The sequence below is a fragment of the Moschus berezovskii genome, chromosome 8, assembly GCF_049115385.1.
Source record: "Moschus berezovskii isolate FMDL1 chromosome 8, NW_MosBer_1.0, whole genome shotgun sequence".
Lineage (NCBI taxonomy): Eukaryota > Metazoa > Chordata > Mammalia > Artiodactyla > Moschidae > Moschus > Moschus berezovskii.
This window is the reverse complement of record NC_142467.1, coordinates 71,056,379-71,081,796: the sequence shown is the minus strand read 5'-3', so window position 1 is coordinate 71,081,796 and position 25,418 is coordinate 71,056,379. Positions and strand designations below refer to the sequence as shown.

General features: G+C 40.7%; 1 protein-coding gene across 1 annotated transcript; it reads right to left on the bottom strand.

Annotated features, from left to right (window-relative positions):
- Positions 1–17,337: 17,337 nt before the first annotated feature.
- Positions 17,338–18,309, bottom strand: LOC129557997 (olfactory receptor 11L1-like). The gene has a single exon (XM_055428718.2). The coding sequence runs from the start codon at positions 18,307–18,309 to the stop codon at positions 17,338–17,340; it is 972 nt and encodes a 323-aa protein (XP_055284693.1).
- Between the last annotated feature and the right edge of the window lie 7,109 nt (positions 18,310–25,418).

The window sequence follows — 25,418 nt, the reverse complement described above, 5'->3', positions numbered from 1 at the left end:
CTACTACACAATTGCACTCATCTCACAGGCTAGCAAAGTAATGCTCAAAATTCTCCAAGCCAGGCTTCAGCAATATGTGAACCGTGAACTTCCAGATGTTCAAGCTGGTTTTAGAAGAGGCAAAGGAACCAGAGATCAAATTGCCAACATCCGCTGGATCATCAAAAAAGCAAGAGAATTCCAGAAAACATCTATTTCTGCTTTATTGATTATGCCAAAGTCTTTGACTGTGTAGATCACAATAAACTGTGGAAAATTCTGAAAGAGATGGGAATACCAGACCACCTGACCTGCCTGTTGAGAATCCTGTATGCAGGTCAGGAAGCAACAGTTAGAACTGGACATGGACTGGTTTCAAATAGGAAAAAGAGTACGTCAAGGTTGTATATTGTCACCCTGTTTATTTAACTTAAATGCAGAGTACATCATGGGAAACGCTGGGCTGGATGAAGCTCAAGCTGGGATCAAGATTGCCGGGAGAAATATCAATAACCTCAGATATGCAGATAACACCACCCTTATGGCAGAAAGTGAACATTCAGGAAACTAAGATCATGGCATCTGGTCCCATCACTTCATGGGAAATAGATGGGGAAACAGTGGAAACAGTGACAGACTTTATTTTGGGGGGCTCCAAAATTACTGCAGATGGTGATTCAGTTCAGTTCAGTTCAGTCGCTCAGTCGTGTCCAACTCTTCGCGACCCCAAGAATCACAGCACGCCAGGCCTCCCTGTCCATCACCAACTCCCGGAGTTCACAGCCATGAAATTAAAAGACGCTTACTCCTTGGAAGGAAAGTTATGACTAACCTAGACATCATATTAAAAAGTAGAGACATTACTTTGCCAACCAAAGTCCATCTATTCAAGGCTATGATTTTTCCAATAGTCATGTATGGATATGAGAGTTGGACTATAAAGAAAGCTGAGCCCCGAAGAGTTGATGCTTTTGAACTGTGGTGTTGGAGAAGACTCTTGAGAGTCCCTTGGACTGCAAGGCGATCCATCCAGTCCATTCTAAAGGAGATCAGTCCTGGGTATTCATTGGAAGGACTGATGTTGAAGCTGAAACTCCAATACTTTGGCCACCTGATTCAAAGAGCTGACTCATTTGAAAAGACCCTGATGTTGGGAAAGATTGAAGGCAGGAGGTGAAGGGGATCACAGAGGATGAGATGGTTGGATGGCATCAATGGACCTGTGTTTGGGTAGACTCTGGCAGTTGGTGTTGCACAGGGAGTCCTGGCGTGCTGTGGTTCATGGGGTCGCAAAGAGTCGGACACGACTGAGCGACTGAACTGAACTGAACTTAAAACTGAAATAACTTTTCACTTAAGAAACTTATCTTTATATCCGGACATTCTGCTGAGCAAACAGCAAATATTCCCTCCTCTCTCTCATTTTCCTATGAATAGCACTCTTCAAGCCCTGGAGCCCCAAACCCATATCCCTTTCCTTAGCTCAGATGGTATAGAAGTCTCAATCATCTGGGCTCCTTTTGGGTCTCATAATGGGAAGCTATGACAAACCTAGACAGCATATTAAAAAGCAGAGACATCACTTTCCCAATAAAGATTTGTATAGTCAAAACTATGGTTTTTCCAGTAGTCATGTACAGATATGAGTGTTGGACCATAAAGAAGGCTGAACCTGGAAGAACTGAGGCTTTCGAATTGTGATGCTGGAGAACACTCCTGAGAGTCCCTTTGGGTAGCAAAGAGATCAAACCAGTCAGTGCTGAAGGAAATCAACCCTGAATATTCACTGGAAGTACTGATGCTGAAGCTGAAAATCCAACACTTTGGCCACCTGATGTGAAGAGCTGACTCATTTGGAAATGACCCTGATTCTGGGAAAGACTAAAGGCAGGTGGAGAAGGGAGTGATAGAGGATGAAATGGCTCAATAGACATGAGTTTGAGCAAACTCTGGGAGATAATGAAGGACAGTGAAGTCTGGCGTGCTTCAGTCCATGGGGTCACAAAGAGTCAGACACAACTGAGAGACTTAAACAGCAACAGCATGGTTTAGGCTTAGTCCAGGGAATGTAGGTATTTAAAGGTCCAGACTCAGACTTCCCTGGTGGTCTAGTGATTGAGAATATACCTGCCAACGCAGAGGACACAGGTTCATCCCTGGTCCAGGAAGATTCCTGATGCCATGAGGCAATGAAGGGCATGTGCCATAACTACTTAACCACTGCAATTGCTGAAGTCCTTGGGCTCCAGAGCCCATGCTTTGCATCAAGAGAGAGACCACCACACTGAGAAGCCCATGCACCATAGCCAGAGAGTAACTCCCCTCGCTACAACTAGAGAAAACCCACACACAGTAATGAAGACCTGGACCAGCCAAAAATGAAAACTTTTAGCCTCAAGATATTCAGAAGGCTTAGTTTTAAAGGGACAGGTTCTGACAAGATCAGAGAGAGATGGTCTGTAAATAAATTAGTATGGGGTAACTGAAGGTCTAGGAGAACTGCTGCTGCTGCTGCTGCTAAGTCACTTCAGTTGTGTCCGACTCTGTGCTACCCCATAGATGGCAGCCCACCAGGTTCCCCCATCCCTGGGATTCTCCAGGTAAGAACACTGGAGTGGGTTGCCATTTCCTTCTCCAATGCATGAAAGTGAAAAGTGAAATAGCTCAGTTGTGTCCAACTCTTAGTGACCCCACGGACTGCAACCTACCAGGCTCCTCCGCCCATGGGATTTTCCAGGCAAGAGTACTGGAGTGGTTTGCCATTGCCTTCTCAGCGAGAAGAGCTAGCAACAGTATAAGTTGGAAGGAGGAAGATGGCATCTGAGGAAAGTCTTGCACAGGAGGAGTCAAGGAGTGGACAAAATGGTGCTGGAGGTGGAGCCTGAGACAAAAAAGATAAGGAAGTGGAGCATGAAGCTTCAGAAGGCATTTGATTTTTCTTTAATTGTTTGCTTCCCTCATTTAATCTTAAAATTTAATTTTGCAGAGAGACAATTTTAAATTCTTGACAATATTTGGAACCCTCAAAATACTAACTGAAATAGGCATTTCACTCAGTTTTGAACATTTTAGAACTAAGGTAGTTCAATTCTATTTTAGAAAATTAAGTTTGCGGATTTCAAACTTTCCCTACAATTGACATTGGTATTCTAAACTGCCTTTGGTCATGTTGGTTTATTTGATTAGACATGCATAAAGGAAGGACCTGTTTTTAAAACAAACTTGGCCAGAGACCCTGAGTCAGGGAAGGGGTGGGTCATGGTGAAGGTGAAAGATTGTGTGTATGGATCAAGTTGTTACTTATCTAAGATCCCATTTCTCAGAGTTTTTTCTGTAGAGTGAAAAATCGAAGGGCTTGAAAGCTTATAGCTCAAATAGTACAAACGGCTCAGGAGGTAAATTGTAGCTTAAACTACTGCAGGCATTAAACCTGACAGTTTTAAGAAAACATTTAGGTCTCAGAGGGGTCAGACTGAGGCTTCTCAATCCAGTTCCCATAGAACAGCTCCTATTCCAAAGGAATGGGCCAAAGATTCTGAACCAGCAAAATTCCAATGAAACACCCCTTGTTTCTGAATGAATGGGCCAATGCCGTCTCAGTTTCCAGAGGATCAGACTCTGATCCTGAAGAAATGGACTGAATGCTGGTCAATTATAGTCAATACAGTCTGATTTCAAAATCAGACTGAAATGTCAAGTCAACACTCAAAAACATAATAAGGTCTTAATTCGAAATGATAAAACTTAAAATAAATACCAAATAAAGCCTGGAGAACTTAAAAATACAAAGAAGGAGGAAGATCAAAACCAGGAGAAGAAGTAACTTCATATTTCAGGGTCAATGAGAAAAACAGTTGTTACTAAACCAAACTTGGGTCAACTCATACACTAGCAGTAAAGCCAATCTACTTGACACTGTGCAACTCACATTGCAATTTGAGCCTACCATCTTTTAACTGAGATCACGCATGTGGTTTCAGGACTTAAAGAAGCTCAGATTCTTGATGTCTCATCATAGAAAGAATTCATCAAAAGACAAAATGATAGGTAAGAAGTGGATTTATTTAGAGAGAAACACACTCCACAGACAGAGTGTGGGCCACCTCAGAATGAGAGAGTGGCCTCAAAGTATGGCTTGGTTAGATGTTATGGGCTGAGTAGTCACATAGGCTAATGAGTGGGAGGATTATTCCAACTACTTGGGGGAAGGGGTGGAGATATCCAGGAATTGGGTCACCACCCAGTTTTTGGTCTTCAAGGTCAACCTTGGAACTGTCAGGGTGCCTACGGGTGTCTCATTTAGGTTGCCGGTGTGTTACAGTGAACCTATACTGAGGCTCAAGGTTAGTGGATAAACTCATTTGCCATCTTGGACCTATTTGGTTATAATCAGTTTATATCATATCCTCAGGACATATCTTTCTTTTAAAGTTTGTGCCCTGTCTTCTTACCTCCTGTTTCACATTGACACTGGGTTATGGTAAAGTTCAGCATTTATTACAGGGCATCAGCAAGGAGTCAAGGGAAGCTAGTGTTCAAAATACCTGGACTCCTTGATGGGATTCAGGAAAGCATTTTTAAAGGAAAGGTGAGGGAGGTGGAGTCCCAGGGTATGCAATCAACTCATGAACAAGTCTCTGGTTGGTTGATAGTGAGGTAACAGGGCAGTGTCACAGGGGTTAACAGTTACAATTCTTGTGTTGTTGTTCCCAGTGCATCCTGGTTAAGACAAAAATTATAGTAAGAGAACTTAGGGCCCAAGAAAGTCCTGATTGATAAGCTAAGGAATTAAGAAGCTATTTATTTGGTATTTAGTGGATATATGTGTTTACTGTGCTTGGTCATGTCTGATTCTTTATGACCCCATAGACGGTAGCCTGCCAGACTACTCTTTCCGTAGAATTTCCCAGGCAAGAATACTGGAATGGATTGCCATTTCCTCCTCCAGTGTATCTTCCTGACCTAGGGATCATGCCTGCACCTCTTGTGTCTCCTGCATTGGCAGGCAAATTCTTGACCATGGTGCCACCTTGCCAGTGTATATTCATGGTCACCAAGTATTTTATTTCCTCTGCTTGGCGATGGTTTTAACATCTGTAAAGCAATGAGATACTTCAGAGAGGAGCTAAAGCAAAGGATATAGGGGAGGGTACTGCCTCTGGAAGGCCTCATAAGATCCTGAAGGAACAGTGGGTTCAATTGTGAGGACTGCTCCTATTTACTCACCAGCCCTGTAGTCATCAGAATCTCCTTTGCTCACCATCAGTTCAGTTCACTCGCTCAATTGTGTCTGACTCTTTGCAACCCCATGAATCACAGCACGCCAGGCCTCCCTGTCCATCACTAACTCCCGGAGTTCACTCAAACTCATGTCCATCGAGTCGGTGATGCCATCCAGCCATCTCATTCTCTGTCGTCCCTGTCTCCTCCCACCCCCAATCCCTCCCAGCATCAAACTCTTTTCCAGTGAGTCAACTCGTCGCATGAGGTGGCCAAAGTATTGGAGTTTCAGCTCCCATACAGTTCACCAAAATGTTAACCTAAAGGAAATAGACATCTAGCTATTTCTCCTTTGGGATCAGCAGAGAATTGCACTTCAGGGTCTGCAACTATGGTGATGTGGGGTCCACTTGCTTGTCACTCAAAAGTCAATAAACAGGCCAGATGGGTGGAAAGGAAAATTTGCTTTGTTTTAGATCTGGCAACTGAAGGGGAGGGCAGGCATCTGTCCAAAAGTTGACTCCCCCACACAGACAATAAGTGGATAAAAGCTTTTATGGTCAGGGGAGGGGAAAAAGGGGTCGATGGGTTACTTGCAGAAAGAGCATTGTCAGCTCTGACAGTCGTCTTTAAATTGGTCATCAGTGGTCTGATCTAGTATCATCATGGTTGTTTTTAGTAAAGTTAATCTTCAGTTCCAGGGCCAGTTTCTTTCCAGTTCTTGGAATTGTGGCAGCTTATGGTATGGATATAGTCTGGTCATCATGTGGTTAACTTCTCCACCTGAGTTTTCAGTATCTATAAAACATCTCACGGGATATGGTTTAGAATATTATCTATAGCCCTTAGAAGCACTACAGCCCTAAAGGTCCTTGACTATACTTATTGATTACATTATTATAATTTGGTCCCCTTTGACTGATTTCCTTTGTTTCTGCATGCTATCATTTCTCTGATTAAACTTATTCTTTGACTAAAGTTTTCCTCAGACAAAAGGCAAGCAGAGGACATGGGGAGGTAAAGACCATAGGGTCCTGCTCCATTTTGGTGAGGCACATGCAAGTGCCCACACAGCAAGAGAAGGAGAATTCCTTTACAGAGAGAAAAAGGAATTTGTAAGGGTTATATAATAGATGAAGAGTCCATGGCTTTTCATTGACTGAGTTGTTGCCAGGAAAGAAGAGGAGGTCATTCTTATTGGTCACTGCTATTATCACACGATGTGAGAGTTCCCCTTTCTAGTCTCTTGACCGTATTTAATTGAGGCTCTGCTTATTGGTACTGGAGAAGACTCTTGAGCATACCTTAGAAAACAAGGAGATCAAACCAGTCAGTCTTAAAGGAAATCATCCCTGAATATTTATTGGAAGGACTGATGCCAAAGCTTAAACACCAATACTTTGACCACATGATGTGGAAAGACTGATGCTGGGAAAGATTGAAGGAAGAAAGAGTGTGGGTGACAGAGGATGAAATGATTGAATTGCATCACTGGCTCAATGGACATGAGTTTGAGAAAACTCCAGGAGATAGTGGAGGACAGAGGAGCCTAGCATGCTTCAGTCTATGGGGTCACAAAGAGTGGACACCACTTAGCGACTGAACAACAAAAACCATCTATTTTTACACTTACATGTTACTCTGGATTCCTTTTCTAAAACTGATTTTTTGAGGGAACATGGGGGAGCTGTAATATTTATACATTACGCTACCACTCAACCACACATTCTTCCATGACAGAACATGTGATCTATCAATCTCCTTCACAGTACATGTGTTTTCTCATTATCTGTCTGTACTATTTTTTATTGCGTAGAATTTAAATATATGAGTGTGATTGCATGCATTGTTTGTGATAGCAAAGGTATTTCCCACCTTAAGTGAGATCTTTTGTTTCATTCTCTCATTCTCTCCTCTCCAATTTTTCGCCACCTGGGATTGGTATAACTAGCACTATGTTCTGTTTAGAGGTGGTTATCTGATGGATAGATATTGGGACAGGAACTGGGGGATTGCAAGACCATTAGAATCCCTATTAAGAAAGTACTAGAGCAAGTGAGAAAGGCAGACATGGGCCAAGGATGAAGCTACCCCACAAGGCAGTTGTTTCTGAGGCTTCATGCATTTTGTGAAGAACTAGAGCCAAAGGGCGGGTCTCTCTATACAATCAGGGGTTATAGGCTGTCCTGGGGAACATCCAATAGATGGATGCAACTGTGAGTCATCAGCAGTGAATGGGTGTTTTGGCCTGAGAAGAAAACCTAAGTAGAACGTGAACATATCCACTGCAGATGAGTCCAGTAGTTATTAAGTACCTAATATACTCAGGGCTCCCTTAAGGATTTTACATAGAAACTACTATGGGGTGGATATTGTTTTCCTTCTTTCAAAATTTGAATTACTTAAGGGTGACATTAATTAATTAATGGTACATGACATGCTATGCTCCCTGTGTGTAGAAGAGCTGGAATTTGAAAGAATGACTCCCTGATTAATGTCTTTTTGACCATTTTGTTATATTATGAGTATTTAATTTTAATACCACATTGTAAATGAACTGACAATCTAGTCATCCAAACTCCAGATGTTGCAAAACAATGGGTGAAAGGAACACCATAAATTGATATGGGGCCAGTAATGTCTTGACCCTTCTGAGCACTCCATCCTGGTTCTTCATCTGTATCTATCCATTTCGTGCCTGTTGAAAGCAAAGCTACAAGTTATGTCAACTAAAAAATTAGTCACAACCTGAAAGTAGAGAGTTACTTTATTTGGTGGGAACGTTAAGGACTTTGAGCTTGGGAGGTGGCATCTCAGTGGCCCTGAGAAAACTGCTCCAAGGAGGCAGGAGAGGAAGTCAGTCTATATACAATTTTGTAATAAGGGGGCAGGTAGTCTGATCAAAGATTATGTTAAGTACTAAGGAAAACCAGATATCAATTTAAGGTATTTAGTGTTCTTCTGTTTATGGGAAGATGCAAGCCTCTGGGCTCACTGAATTCATTCCTTTTATATACACCTCAGCTATCTGGGGAGAAGGGAATGGCAACCCACTCCAGTTCTCTTGCCTGGCAAATCCCTTGGGCGGAGGAGCCTGGTAGGCTGCAGTCCATAGGGTTGCTAAGGGTCGGACACGACTGAGCGACTTCACCCCATGGATGGCAGCCCACCAGGCTCCCCCGTCCCTGGGATTCTCCAGGCAAGAACACTGGAGTGGGTTGCCATTTCCTTCTCCAATGTGTGAAAGTGAAGTCGCTCAGTCGTGTCCAACCCTTAGCGACCCCACGGACTGCAGCCTACCAGGCTCCTCCATCCATGGGATTTTCTAGGCAAGAGTACTGGAGTGGCTTGCCATTGCCTTCTCCGGCAGCAGCAGCAGCTGCTGCTACTGCTGCTAAGTCACTTCAGTCATGTCCGACTCTGTGTGACCCCATAGACGGCAGCCGACCAGGCTTCCCCGTCCCTGGGATTCTCCAGGCAAGAACACTGGAGTGGGTTGCCATTTCCTTCTCCAATGTGTGAAAGTGAAAAGTGAAAGTGAAGTCGCTCAGTCATGTCTGACTTGCAGCGACCCCATGGACTGCAGCCTACCAGGATCCTCCGTCCAAGGGATTTTTTAGGCAAGAGTACTGGAGTGGCTTGCCATTGCCTTCTCCGCAGCTATCTGGGGTCAAATCCTGTTTTCTGATTGTTTAAATCCTTAATTCTTTGTTCACCTTAAGGGATGGCAGCTGTGATAGCTGGGATGGCTGCTTCCTGCATTCCCCCAGCTCCTCAGCAATCACCGTGGGGCCGGAAGCGGGTGTGGAGCCATCTGTTGCTTCACAGGAATTGTATTCCATTTCAGGAGTCATTCACATGCGGAGGCCCAAAATCGAAGTTGCTGATGGCTGTGACATTTATTTATTGATATGGCAGGATATATTTCATTTCACCGTTAAAAACAAGGGATAAACTAATAGTCCCTACTGTCACAGGACAGATTTAGGGTAATTAATCTTTAAGAAAACCTATATATGACACAGCTTCCCTGGTGGCTCAGAGAGTAAAAAATCTGCCTGCAATGCAGGAGACCTGGGTTTGAACCCTTGGTTGGGAAGATCCCCTGAAGGGGGACATGGCAACCTACTCCAGTATTCTTGCTGGAGAATCCACATGGACAGAGGAGCCTGACAGGCTGCAGTCCATGGGGTTGCAAAGAGTCAGACACAACTGAGCGAGTAAGCGTGCGCGCGCGTGTGCGCACACACACACACACACGACACATGATCACACAAACATACGGTAAAATCTAGTTGAAGTTAATAGAAGTTAAGGCCAATTTTAATTCTGTGTATGCCAGAGACAGAAACAAACAACTTCTTTATGAAACCACACATTGCTTTCTAATAACATAAGAAAGGATCCATTTTATAATACTTTGCTTTGGGTACTTGTATGTGGTTAAGGGTTTAATGGGAGATGGTTTTCAACTATCAGAAAGTATTTTTAAGGATCCAAACTCAAGTTAAAAATTACAGAGTTGGACAGATTTCTTAAGACATAAACTGGCCTGGTGTGCTGTGATTCATGAGGTCTCAAAGAGTCGGACACGACTGAGCGACTGAACTGAACTGAATTGAAAAACAACGGCAAGAAGGGAAAAGCTTTAAATAGGACAGAAGATAGGGCTTGAATTACATTCCTTGTATCTAATTAGTTAAAACACATGGACAAACAAAGTTATAAGAGATAGAAGTCCAACAGAGAATTTAGATTCACATCCCATTCAATTTCTTTATTTTTGTAATAAGTATGTTGGTAGTTAAGAAGCGTAAATGTAAGAGGGATGTTAATAATGTTAATTATCCATCATTTTCATGAAAATAAATTGTTTCCTTTATTTGCTCCCTTTTCTTTATTATTATTAAGCTGTCAATAAGGTAGTATATTTAATAAAAAATGATGCTTATGGCATCATGAATGTATTTTTAATATTTTTTATTTTGTACACTTAATAGGTCAATCACATGATTCAGTTTCTTAAACAACAATCAGAAAAATGATGTATGTTTGATTCCATTGGTAAAACACACAATAGCAGAATTTATTTACAGTAGGACAGTTCATTTACAGATGGATTAAAGTGATGGACTAAGTTGAAACTTCCATATAATTTTCCTAGTCCATGCTATGACAAAATCATTGCACATTTATGAAATGATTCCTTAAAAATGATGCACTTAAACAACTTCTCAATTCTTAAACAACTGAGAATAAGTAATTGAAAAACATGTAATATTGGCTCCTTTATCTTTATAATACAGTGGTGTGATCCTTTTAAGGGAACTGAGATTTAAATTGTGTTTAATTTAAAACATGTTAAATCCACATTCATCAAAGTTAAGGACTCTGAGATATTCCACCTGGTATGTTCCATGAAAGGCTGGAGTAACATCTATAGAGAAGAGTGATAGCCCCACCCCAGGAGGGGCTTGAAATTTTCATATGGCTTTAGATCAATCACAGTAATTTCTCCCTTTGGAACTTATGTTCCTTGTTTAGTCATCAGTTCTTTATTAATCTTACACCACTTCCTTGCTTAAATGGAAACTGACCACTAACTCTCTTGTGTGGAATTTCTTCACATTCCCTCCCCTTGATTGAGAGTCAGCCTGTAGAATAATACACTCTTTGCTATTTCATGCTTTGCCTGGAATATTGTACTCCCGATTGTAAAACAAACAAAAAAAGAGAGAGAAGAAATCCATTGAAGCTCATGCTAGAAAAATCCACAACCCACTCACCGCATTGAGACAGCTCACCAAGCTACTAGCCACTCCCTCTTATTTACAGACAATACAAGCATCATGACTTTCCTTCCTTCCGGAATTTTTGCCCTCAGTCATGTGGCCAATTCATCCTTCTTCTCAAGACCTAATTTATCTCAGTTTTGTTTTTTGTTGTTGTTATACTTTTGATCTTTTTGTGATTCAAAACTAAACCTTGTCTTATATTGCTATTTCAAGTCAATAAATTTCTATGTATCACTTCCTATCAATCCACATAGCACACACAAATAATCCTATTACAACTGCATTTTTTAAAAACTCTGAACTTCTAGTCAATGTTTGTTTCATTTCCCTCCTATGTATTTATTTCCCTTGTTGACAACCTGAGACTCTAATGTCCATTATTTCCTTGCTTATATCTCTAGTTCTAACCATAGAGCAAAGCCTCAAATCAGGGTGAACTTTGTCTTTCACCATATGGGACTGAGCTAAAGTAGCTGAGTGGTCTTAAAGTAGAATACACAGACAAGTTGCTTAGATCACAATAAATTAGCGATAGCCTACTTTCTTAGGGGGCTTCCCAGGTGGTGCCAGTGGTAAAAACAAAAAACACCCACCTGCCAATGTAGGAGATGTAAGAGACAGGGGTTCAATCCCTGAGTCTGTAAAATCCCTTGGAGGAGGTCAATGCAACCCACTGCAGTATTCTTGACCTGAGAATCCCATGGACAGAGTAATGTGGGGGGCAAGAGTCCATGGGGTCGCAAAGAGTCAGATACTACCGAAGTAACTTACATTTACACGCTTCTACTAGGAATACATCTTTGCCTCCAAATTCACCTGTCTGCCTTCAGTCAGCTATCAATACTATTAAAAAAAAAAAAAAGTGAGTCTAGACTGCTTTACCACTTTCTTATGGTGGCTTCCCTTGTGGCTCAGCTGGTTAAAAATCCATCTGAAATGTGGAAGACCTGGATTCCATCCCTGGGTTGGGAAGATCCCCTGGAAAAGGGAAAGGCTATGTACTTCGGTATTCTGTCCTGGAGAATTCCATGGACTGTATAGTTCATGGGGTCGCAAAGAGTCGAACACGACTAAAAGACTTTTTTCTTTTCTTTCTTTTTAAACCTTAACCTACATTCTTTATGGTAAATAAGAGCTTCTGATCTTGTCTCAGAAACATAAATCATATAACTCCTTCAATGGGAATTTGTAGAAGTCCTAAATCTATTTCTTTGAATGCTCATCAAATTAAAATGATTCTCTCCCTGCTGTCTCTCACACTAAATAAAATTATTTCCCTATTGAATACTGATCTCCTCACATTTGCCCCCAGATCCCAACCTCAAGCTGTCACTAATTACTCTCTATATTCATTTCTCAAATTTTTGCTTACTAGTGGATTCTTGTTGCAAGTTTTCAAATTTAATCAGATGTTAAAATCTTGCATCTTACAAAAATACAACAACTCCTCCACTATAAGCATATTTATCTCATTTTTTCACAATTGCATTTCTCAGGGTAATTATTTGCATATACACAATTGCTTCTGTCTCCTTATATGTCAGTCCCTCCTCCACTGTAATCAGTCTGAAGTGTACTCTTTCCAGTCCAAAGAGGCTGCCATTCCCAGAAACAATGGTATCCTCTGTGTTGAGAACCTTGAAAAAAGCACCTTAATCCTCATCTTCCATGCCCAGTGCCTCTTCCTTCAACATTCTCTTCCTTTAGAAGAGTCTATATAATCACTTCACAAATGCCCGTCCATCCCTGTGCTTGTTCCCCTTTAATCTCTTTTCAGGTTCCTCTTCTCTACTTAAAAAATATGAAGTTATGTTTTGAAATTCTTCCACACTTTTTTTTTTGGTTTATGCTCTTTCCTTTGGAAATCTTATTCATTTCCATATTTTCAAAAGTGATGCATATGTAAAAATTCCCAATTTTTCTCTCAGTCAGGCTACTCCTCTGATCTCCAGATCTATACATCCAAATGTCCACTGGGTATCATTTTTTGAAGTTCTTTATATGTGGATCAGCATTGTTTTTCTCCCCATAGTGTAAGTGAAAGTGAAAATTGCTCAGTCGTGTCCAACTCTTTGTGACCCCATGGACTATACAGTCCATGGAATTCTCCAGGCCAGAATACTGGAGTGGGTAGCCTTTCCCTTCTCCAGGGGATCTTCCCAACCCAGGGATTGATCCCAGGTCTCCTGCATTTCAGGTGGATTCTTTATCAGCTGAGCCACAAGGGAAGCCCAAGAATATTGAGGTGGGTAGCCTGTTCCTTCTCCAGAGGATCTCCCCAACCCAGGAATAGAACCGGGTTCTCCTGCATTGCAGGCACATTCTTTTACCATCTGAGCCACAAAGGAAGCCCATAGGCAGAGTCAGGCACCCATCAAATTTAAAATTAGAGAGCATCTTCTGGTAAGATAATTTAAGTCTTGTTAGATACAAAGTACAGTGAACATAAGCAAAGATGAAGGTTTGCAAGACAAGATATCTGGTTGTTTTTGGATACTCTGCTCCAAGGCCCAGAAAGATGATGTTTTCCTACCTATATCATCCAGTGCATTGCTTTCCTTCTACCTAATGTTGAACCAGATGGATCTGATAAGGACTAATAACAGTTCTCACAAGTCAAGTGGAGAAAGTGTGAACTTGAGCACTGGAATGAGGGGAAGAAACACCAGGGACTTGTGTTGAGATGAAATTATATGAGCAAAAGCATCAAACAACACTTACTTCTGAAGCTCAGGGGTAGATGCAGAACATATCACAAGTATGTGAAGAGACTATAAACTGATGTCACTGCACAGGAATAAATGATTCCAGATTGTCTGTTCCCAATATCATCATTGGGAGGTATTTCTGTGATGGGTTACATCATCAAACCTAAATCAAACCAAACTTGTCTTCTGTGTGGACTAGTGCTATGGCTCCAGAAACTCTTGTTCTCTTTCAGTCTTTTCTCTAAACGGTAGTGAGATTTGCAAAGGCAAAGTATATCATGACTTTCCAAATGGATACCCTTTGATAATCAGTTACATTTCTTAGTGTAAAAACAAACAAACAAAAAACCTTACAGGGCTTTGAAAGGCCTACATGGGCAAGCTTCTGCCTTTCTCTCCAGACTTGTCTATTTCCTCCATCCTCAGATTTTCCTGGCTGCTTCACCATTCATGTTATGTTCTCTTCATGGACCACTATTTCCATTCCTATTCTCCTCATCCTTAAAGTGTAGGTTAAAGCACTATATAAACATGTCAGTAGAAAGCTTTGTTAGCCTTCTGTGATCATTTAGACCTTATTGTTCTATATTAATGCACAAGTTTACACTTTATCATTTCATAGTAATCATAATAAATATCAAGAAGTCAATTCTTTCTTTGATGACTCATTACATGTTTCTCTACCCCTCAAGACAAGAGGCTTCCTTAAGGCAAAGTAGTCACTGGCCATTTATTGAGTAACACAGACTGCAACAAGCAGACTGGCATATACCAAGTGGTTGAAAATATGTGTGGAATTTTCAGTGGAGGAATAAGCAAGATTAGTAGAGGCCTTCTTTTTTAAATTATGGTATAGTTGCTTTACAATGTTGTGTTGGTTCCTGCTGTATAACAAAGTGAATCAGCTATATGTATACATATATCTCTCTGTCTTCGACCTCCCTCCCACCCCCACTGTACCACCCATTTTGGTCATCACAGAGCACCAAACTGAGCTCCCTGTGCTACTCAGCATGTTCCCACTAGCTATCTGTTTTACACATGGTAGTATATATATGTCAATCCCAATCTCCCAATTCATTCCACACCCCCTTCCCTCCACCATGTCCACACATCCTTTCTCTGTGACTACATCTCTATTCCTCTCCTGGAAATAGGTTCAGTTGTACCATTTTTCTAGATACCACATATATGAGTTGATGTACAATATTATTGTTTTTTCTCTTTCTGACTTACTTCACTCTGTATGATAGATTCTAGGTCCATTCCTCTCTTTGCAAATAGCACAATTTCATTTCTTTATATAGTTGGGTAATTATTCCATAATATATATGTACCATATCTTCTTAATCTGTAGACATCGATTGGCTTAAATACAATATGAAAGCCTTTTGATATACAGTCTTTGACTTCTAGGGCTCACAAGAATATATATACTTTGGATTTTTCTTTCCCTTCCTTTTCTTTCTCTTTTCTTCCCTTGTTGTTCCTTTCTTTCTTTTGCCCCTTTCCCTCTCCTTTTCCTTCAAATTTTGAAAATGTAGCAGTGGCCACAGGACTGGAAAAGGTCAGTTTACATTCAATCCCAAAGAAAGGCAATGACAAAGAATACTCAAACTACCGCACAGTTACACTCATCTCACACGTTAGTAAAGTAATGCTCAAAATTCTCCAAGCCAGGTATCAACAATACATGAACCGTGAACTTCCAGATGTTCAAGCTGGTTTTAGAAAAGGCGGAGGAACCATAGATCAAATTGCCAACATCTGTTGGATCATCAAAAAAGCAAAAGAGTTCCAGAAAACACATCTATTTCTGCTTTATTGACTCTGCTAAAGACTTGACTATGTGGATCACAACAAACTGTGGAAAATTCTGAAAGACATGGGAATACCAGACTACCTGACCTGCTTCTTGAGAAATCTGTATGCAGGTCAGGAAGCAACAGTTAGAATTGGACTTGGAACAACAGACTGGTACCAAATGGGGAAAGGAGTACATCAAGACTGTATATTGTCACCCTGCTTATTTACCTTCTATGCAGAGTACGTCATGAGAAATGCTGGATGAAGCACAAGCTGGAATCAAGATTGCCGGGAGAAATATCAATAACCTCAAATATGCAGATGACACCACACTTTTGGCAGAAAGGAAGAACTAAAGAGCCTCTTAATGAAGTGAAAGAGGAGAGTGAAAAAGTTGGCTTAAAGCTCAATGCTCAGAAAACTAAGATCATCACATCTGGTCTTATCACTTCATGGCAAATAGATGGGGAAACAATGGAAACAGTGATAGATTATCTTTTTGGGCTCCAAAATCACTGCAGATGGTGACTTCAGCCGTGAAATTAAAAGATGTTTGCTTCTTGGAAGAAAATAGACAGCATATTAAAAAACACAGACATTACTTTGCCAAAAAAGGTCCATCTAGTCAAGGCTATGGTTTTTCCAGTAGTCAGGTATGGATGTGAGAGTTGGACTATAAAGAAAGTTGAGCACCAAAGAACTGATGCTTTTGAACTGTGGTGTTGGAAAAGACTATTGAGAGTCTCTTAGACTGCAAGGAGATCCAACCAGTCCATCCTAAAGGAAATCAGTCCTGAATATTCATTGAAAGGACTGATGCTGAAGCTGAAACTCCAATACTCTGGTCACCTGATGCGAAGAACTGACTCACTGGAAAAGACCCTGATGCTGGGAAAGAATAAAGGTGGGAGAAGGGGTCGACAGAGGATGAGGTGGTTGCATGGCATCACTAACTCAATGGACTTGAGTTTGAGTAGACTCCTGGAGCTGGTGATGGACAAGGAGGCCTGGTGTGCTGCAGTCCATGGGGTTGCAGAGTCGGACATGACTGAGCTACTGAACTGAACTTTCCTTCCTCCAGTTATTCCTCTTCTATCTCTTCTCCCTGTCTCTCCCTCCCTTCCTATAATTTCATTAAACAACAGAAAAATTCTAAATCACTATACTCAATCTTTGGCACTTCAAAAATCCTCCTTTGCTTTTTCCTGTCACTAGAAGATAATTCAGGCCAACACATATTTCATTTATCTTTTCTTTTTTCATTCATTCATTTCACAGATATTTAACAAGCACTGATAACATCAGGAGCTGAGTCTACAAGACCAATTTCTAATAGTATTTAAAAGATGCATAGTTTTGTGTACACAGGTTTATGAACTTAAGAGTAACCCTTTTGTAGAATCTGAAAATATTATATATGTAATCTTCATGCCTTGGAATTACACAATCAGATTCCCATCAAAAATGAAAGTGTCCAGGACAAAATTGTACCCAAAGTAGTTTGAAAGAGGCAATTTATCTTCTGAGCAGTTGTTGGCAAAGGGTTGTGCAGACACTCTTTTATTATGACTTGTGGAATTTCAGTTCAGTTCAGTCACTGAGTCTTATCTGACTCTTTGTGACCCCATGGACTGCAGCACACCAAGCTTCCCTGTCCATCACCAACTCCCAGAGCCTGCTCAAACTCATGTCCATTGAGTTGATGATGCCTTCCAATTAACTTGTGGAATTTAATGTAATGAAAATGATGGCATTCATGTTTCAAGGCTCTGAACCTGCCACTCACTTTTTCTGAACTTAATTCACTGTGTATTCTATGTTGATTTTCTTTATCTGATAAAGAGATTCTCCTTCATTCGTACCCCATAGAGCAAACAATTTCTTCTCATGACTTTTCTAAGAGCATGTTTGAAGTCTTTGTTCCTCAAGCTGTAGATGATAGGGTTCAACAGTGGGGTGACCACAGTATAGAAGACAGAAATAATCTTGTTGATATCTGGTGATGGGTGGGGACTGGGACGAACATACATGGAGATCATAGTTCCATAGTAGATAGTGACAACAGCTAAATGGGAGCCACATGTGGAAAAGGTTTTCATTCGGCCAGAGGCTGAAGGAATTCTCAATATTGATGACACAATAAAAACATAGGACACCAGTGTAAGAATAAAGCAAATGCACAGCACAGCAATTGACAGGATAAAGATGACCATCTCAGTGACATGAACACTGGAACATGAGAGCTGCATGAGGGGAGGGAGGTCACAGAAGAAATGATTGATCTGGTTGGGTCCACAAAAGTCCAACTTGGAAATCATTAGAGAGGGCAGAAATCCTGTGCCAACTCCTGTCAACCAGGAGATAGCCACCAACTTGGTGCAGATCTCAGGACTCATCAGGAAAGAGTAGTGCAGTGGACTACAGATTGCCAGATATCGGTCATAGGCCATCACAGCCAGAAGAAAGCACTCAGTAGCCCCGAAGAACACAAAGAAGTAGAGCTGTGCTATACAGGCATGGAAGGAGATGGCTTGGCCCTGGGAGACCAGAGTGGCTAGGAGAAGGGGCACAATGGTGGATGTATACCAGATCTCCAGAAAGGAGAGATGTTTGAGGAATGTGTACATAGGTGAGTGCAGCCGCTGGTCCTGGCTCACCACTACAATAATGACAATATTCCCTGTGACTGTGAGGAAGTAGATGAACAAGAAGATGATAAAAAGCAAGGTCTGCCACTCAAGAAGGTTCTGGAATCCTAGCAGCTGAAACTCAGTAACAGTGGACAAATTTTGGGACTTCATTGCCTGTAGAAGAGGAAAACATTTTGGAAAAGCATTGTTTTCAAGGCATAAAAATATTTATAAATACTGATGTATGGAAATTCAGAGAATAATTTTTAAATTAGTTCAGATCTTTAGATACTGCATTTTAGAAGAGCAAATGTATGGTTTCATCTTGCTTTTAAAGAATACATTTTGAGACCAGAAGCTGAAGTGGATATGAAGTCTTGGAAAGAACCTCAGAAAACTTCATTTGTTGGGTTCTCTGAATTCTACAAGTGGTCTCGGGTTCAAAGACATAGGCCAAAAAGGACTCTGACTGAAATCAAACTTAGAAACCAACAATAATAGAAAAGTTAAAAAAAAAAAAGTCAAGCACATAAGGAAGCAAATACCTTCCTTTTCTCATATGTGGGCTTTGTCTGAAAAAGAAGTTAGACACAGCATAACTCCTAAGATACCTTGGGAAAGTTTCTTCTTTCAAACAATATTTAAGGATAACCTGCTCTCCATGTGCATGTGTGTGTGTACACTTTTGTGAAGCCTTGTACTGAGCTAACTTGTACCTTCATTGCTGTCTTTATCTAGCTGGATGCCATGCTCAGCCACTATAATCACTCCTTTCTGTACACACTTCAGTTCAGTCACTTCGTCATGTCTGACTCTTTGCGACCCCATAGACTGCAGCATGCCAGTCTTCCCTGTCCATTACCAACTCCTGGAGCCTACTCAAACTCAAGTCCATTGCGTTGATATATATATTCAACAGTAAATTTTTTCCTTTGAAAGTGAAGTGAAATTCACTCAGTTGTGTCCAACTTTTCGTGACCCCATGGACTATACAGTCCATGGAATTCTCCAGGCCAGAATACTGGTGTGGGTAGCCTTTCCCTTCTCCAGGGGATCTTCCCAACCCAAGGATTGAACCCAGGTCTCCCACATTGTGGGCATATTCTTTACCAGCTGAGCTCAGTTCAGTTCAGTTCAGTCGCTCAGTCGTGTCCGACTCTCCACGACCCCATCAATCACAGCATGCCAGGCCTCCCTGTCCATCACCAACTCCCGGAGTACACTCAAACTCATGTCCACAGAGTCGGTGATGCCATCCAGCCATCTCATTCTCCGTCGTCCCCTTCTCCTCCCGCCCCCAACCTTTCCCAGCATCAGAGTCTTTTCCAGTGAGTCAACTCGTCGCATGAGGTGGCCAAAGTATTGGAGTTTCAGCTTTAGCATCAGTCCTTCCAATGAACACCCAGGATTGATCTCCTTAGCTCAAGGGAAGCCCAAATTTTTCCTTTGCTTTCATTAAATTCATTGTCATAACTAGTTTTTGTTAGTCAACTGTCACCTGCCATACATGAGTTTTCTTTCTGAAAAGGAGGTGAGAGACAACAATATAGCCATTTTAAAATTTACAACCAATAAATTCCAATGCTTCATTATTGCTTGGAGCATTCATTCTGTATTTCCTTTATGTATTCACTTTCCATTTTCCTTAGTGACTGTTTCACAATGTTCTTCTCTTTTCAAACTCCCAACACTTTCTCGTTGTGTATCTATACCCTCAGCAAAATATTAATACCAGAAAAACAAAACTGAAATCCTCCAATGGGAACATCCAAACTCTCAGGCCACTAAATTCCCCAACTACCTACCCTGAGTTCCTGTGCATCTGCTCCCTATTTCTTCCTCTGAATAAACAGTGTAAGCCCAGGTTAAGGCAAATCCCTCGACAGGTGCTGCAGGTGTTGCATCCTCCAGCGTATTGAAGGTATTGCTGGTATTACTCCCCCTTACTCCCCTGAATAAACAGTGGCCCCCTCTCAGCTGGATCATTTCCTCAGCTTGTCAGCATGCTGGTTTTCTCTGTCTTTTATAAAGGCAACCAGAGCAATAAAACGTCTTGATGTTATTCTTTTCTCCAAACACTACCTGCATTTATCTGTTCATTTTAATCCCCTCCCTTCTGGAAGGTATAGTCTCTCTTCACTGCCTGTATTCCCTCTTGAATCCACTGAATTTTGCTTTGCCCTCTTCAGGACACCAAAGTCATTCTGCTGCACTATTGCCCTTCAGTCTTTCATCGTCATTCCTAATCGATCTGATGTGTTGATAGTATGGCACATTTGATTTTTCCCTCTTTCTGGGGCTACTATGCATGACCATGTGCTCTCTGAGTTCAGCTGTAGACTTTTCTTTCCACATTTTATCCGTTTCCTTTTTCTAGCATCTCCATATCCTCTAGCCTGTAAAATATATGACTTTGAGGCTGAACACCTCTCAATCTACCTCATTTCCCTCATGATTTCAAGCAGTCTCTTGATATTAAATGCCATCACTTGGCCTTTAACCCCCTAAAGTGTGAATCAAGCCTGAATATAAGGCTCGTATAAACAACTGACCTGTTTGAAGTGCATACTGACACATTCAATCAGCATCTGAAACAAAACAAACTATCCTGCTTTCCTACCTCACCCCCCAGTTTCCTCTAAGCAAGTCTCTCTCGTCTCACTAGGTCCCTCCATCCTCCTACTTGCTCAAGCCAGAATTAAATTTGATTCTTGTTTGTCACAGGCCCAGTATGGGATTTCTCACCAAAATTGCCTGGCTCCACCTGAAAATATATCCAGAAATTGCTCACCATTTGGCAACTACATTGCATCCTCCCTGGTGGGGGCGGGGCGGGGGGAGTCCCACTTACTCCTACCTGGATTGTTCAATAGACTCCTTGCAGTCCCTCCACAGCTACCTGCCCTTCCTTCTTCAGTAAATCCTCAGTAAAGCAGCCAGAGTGGAACTTTTAGAACAGAGTATGCTATTCCTCTGCTTAAAGCCCATAGCAACACCCAGATTCTACAGGAAACAGAAATATTGCTAAACTGTTCCTGATAAGTAAATGAAACAACGTGGCCAATCAGCTTATTCATATGCTTTGAATTCTATAGGAAACATAAATATCTCTGAACTGTTCCTGATAAGTAAAGAAAACAATGTGGCCAATCAGCTTATTCATATGTTTCATAGTTCTCGATTTTTGCTATGTTTGGCTTTCACCTCTTATATTTGTTTAAAGTTAGTAGGAATATTATCTTCATTTGACAATGAAAAATTCATATAGAGTAAAAATGGTATTTTAGCAAAATCCATGTTGGGCTTTCCTGGTGTCTCAGACATTAAAGAATCTGCCTATAATGCAGGAGATTTGGATTCAGTCCCTGGGTTGAAAAGACCCCTGGAGAAGGGAGATCAGTTGGAAAAGAAAAAGGTTTTAATCCATCCATAATATAGCAGGATTAAAAAATCAAGTGTATTAAAGTCTATTTAATTTAGATCTAATTTATTACAATCCCCTGGAAGAGAGCATGGCAACCCACTCCAGTATTCTTGCCTGGGGAATCCCATGGATAGAGGAGCCTGGCAGGCTATAGTGCATAGCATCACAAAGAGTGGGACATGGTTGAAGCAATTTATTAACATTTATTAATATACCTTCATGTATGGGCAGGGGGTGGGGGCCCCTTCCCTGGCGGCTCAGATGGTAAAGCATCTGCCTGCAGTGCAAAAGACCCAGGTTCAATCCCTGGGTCGGGAAGATGCCCTGGAGAGTGGCATGGCAACCCACTCCAGTATTCTTGCTTGGAGAATTCCATGGACAGAGGAGCCTGGTGGGCTACAGTCCACGGGACTGCAAAGAGTTGAATGTGACTGAGGAACTAACATTTTCACTTTCATGCATTTGTTACCAGGGACACACTAATGGATTTCTCTTTTTTTAATCTTTTCATTTTTTGTAAGTATATTACCATGGGACTCAATTAAATATAAACAATTAAAAAAATAAACATGGAGAACAATAAGGGCCCACAGGGAGGCCACAGGGAAAGCAAAAGAGCATTGTATTATGATTGACTAAGTTTATAAAGCATTTGGCCAAATTTCCTAGTCATATAAAATTTCTACCATAATGTGTATCCAAGGGAACAAGGAAGCTGAACTTTACTAATCACCATTCTTTGCTTAAATATTTTCAGAAATGAGGAACTCAACCCCTAATGAAATAATGATCATTTACTGATTATTTCCAAGAATTAGAGTCATCTTAACTGCATTGAGCTAAAAAAAAATCTGTTTTCTAAAATGCTGTGCTGAGTTTACTTAGCACTAGAATAAACAGTGTAACCTCAGATCTAATGCTGTAGCTTTATTATGCAAATTATATGTGTGAAATTATACAAAATAAATATAATCAAGAATGATATTGTTTTTATATGACATGTTGCACAGAGTCATCTAAATGGCCTTTGTCATCTCAAGACATTTTTGATTACTTTACAGCTATTACAATTTCATATGCTAAACAATTTAGGCAAGATAATTTGTCTCAAAGTAGATAGAGTATCAGCAAAGGCTAAAATTGCCTTGGTAATGAGGAATAGTTTTTAGAATTCAATATATTCACCCACAACAACCAAAATAAAATGTGTGTCATCAATACTAAACATACCATTTAGATTTCTTTAGGAAAAACTTAGAGCCTGTCCACAAGAACCTCCCCTACCTGTCAATAACCACAGCATGAAGAGCCCTAAAAAATGTATACTGCATCTGCCTTGCCCTCCTGGAAACCAAATGTGGGCTGTGGTTTTTTCTTGAGTGGAAATTTGCCATCTTCTGTTGGAGTTTGATGCTGCGGAAAGCAGACTTTTTTCAATAACCCTGTGTTTCCTGGGGACCTGGCTCTTCCGAGTACTCTGTTCCCCAGATATTTTTATTTCTTTCTGTAATTTACCAATCAAGTTAGTGGAACCAACCATCTGAGATTCAACTCTGTCCACTGAGGTTTATATGTCAGTAACACTCAGGATAGATGCAATTCTTAAATTCTTTTGAAAGCATATTTTATTTATTTATTTATTTTTAAAAAATTTTTATTTTTATTGGAGGCTAATTATTTTACAATATTATATTGGTTGGTTTTGCCATACATTGACATGAATCCGCCCCGGGTGTACATGAGTTCCCCCTCCCGAATCCCCCTCCCACCTCCCTCCGCTCCTTATCCTCCCTCTGGGTCATCCCCGCATGCCAGCCCCAAGCATCCTGTAACCTGCATTGACCCTGAACTGGCGATTCATTTCACATATGATAATATACATGTTTCAATGCCATTCTCCCCAACCATCCCACCCTCACCCTCTCCCACAGAGTCCCAGAGACTGTTTTATACATTTGTGTCTCTTTTGCTGTCTCGTATACAGGGTTATCATTTGCATCTTTCTAAATTCCATATATATGCATTAGTATATTGTATTGGTGTTTTTCTTTCTGGCTTACTTCACTCTGTATAATAGGCTCTAGTTTCATCCACCTCATTAGAACTGGTTCAAATGCGTTCTTTTTAATGGCTGAGTAATACTCCATTTTGTATATGTACCAAAGCTTTCTTATCCATTAGTCTGTAGATGGACATCTAGGTTGCTTCCATGTCCTGGCTATTATAAACAGTGCTGCAATGAACATTGGAGTACATGTGTCTCTTTCAATTCTGGTTTCCTTGGTGTGTATGCCCAGGAGTGCGATTGCTGGATCATATGGCAGTTCTACTTCCAGTTTTTTGAGGAATGTCCACACTGTTCTCCATAGTGGCTGTACTAGTTTGCTTTCCCACCAACAGTGTAAGAGGGTTTTAAAAATTTAACTTAATATCAATCCTAATGATGTTTGACTAGAAGTTAAATCAAATTAAAAAGTGTGTTTTTTTAAATCTAGCAAGCAGGCAATTAGTGAGAGGACTGATGTATGACAGCTGGGTTTTGTTGCATGGTATTTCTTCATCAAACTTTAATTACAGGTGTGGCTAAATTAAAAAAAAAAGTCATGACTGAAATAATTGATTTCATTCATTCAATTAATCTATATACAAGTTCATTTTGAGTGTTACTCTGTCAATCTAACAAAAAAAAATACAACATGTGAATCTGAGAATTAGGAGATGAGTTGGAAAAGAAAAAGGTTTTAATCCATCCATAATATAGCAGGATTAAAAAATCAAGTGTATTAAAGTCTATTTAATTAAGATCTAATTTATTATGATCCCCTGGAAGAGAGCATGACAACCCACTCCAGCATTCTTGCCTGGGGAATCCCATGGATAGAGGAGCCTGGCAGGCTATAGTATATAGCATCACAAAGAGTGGGGCACTGCTGAAGCAATTTATTAACATTTATTAATATCACATGCAATTTATTAATATTTTTATTTGTTTATATCTTTTAATTTAAAATAAAATATTAAAAGATTGAGCAAATGAAAAAAGAAAAACAAATTACAATTGATTTATTTTGGATGGGTTTGTCATTAATTTATTCAGCAAATATGCATTTGGCACCTACTATGTGCTTGGAGCTCATTTAGGCATTGGAATTCACCAGTGAATCACACAAACACTATAGTCTGATGAGGTAGGCTGACATAATTATTTATTGGCGTTTGACTTACTTAATATAATTAAAAAATGTTTAAACTAATGATTTCAAAATAATGTGATTCATGTATATATATTTTAGAAGACTTTGAGAAGGAAAGAATATGCAGATTAAAAATGTTTCCTTTTAAATATCTATAGTACTGTCTCCCAGAATTAGCCACCTCACACTTCACCTTCCATATTTTTTTGTGTCCCACAAGTGGAGTAGTATAATTGAGTTACTACTGTATAGCGGGGGCTTCCCTCCCGCTCAGTTGGTAAAGAACCTGCCTTCGATGCAGGAGACCCAGGTTCGATTCCTGGGTCAGGAAGATCCCCTAGAGAAGGAAATGGCAACCTACTGCAGTATTCTTACCTAGAGAATCCCATGGACTGTAGCCTGGGGTCGCAAGAGTCGGACACGACTTAGCAACTGAACCACCACCACCACCACCGTATAGTCTATATCTTGGCATGCACGCATGCGTGTTAAGTCGCTTCAGTTGTGTCCGACTCCAGAGCCCGCCAGGCTCCTCTGTCTGTTGGATTCTCTGGGCAGGAACACTGGAGTGGGTTGCCATGCCCTCCTCCAGGGTATCTTCCTGACTCAAGGATCTAACCTGCGTCTCTTCTGTCTCCTGAATTGGAAGGTGGGTCCTTTAC

Bases quoted from the DNA above. Each gene is read 5' to 3' on its own strand.
- LOC129557997 (XM_055428718.2), bottom strand. From the start codon at position 18,309: ATGAAGTCCCAAAATTTGTCCACTGTTACTGAGTTTCAGCTGCTAGGA.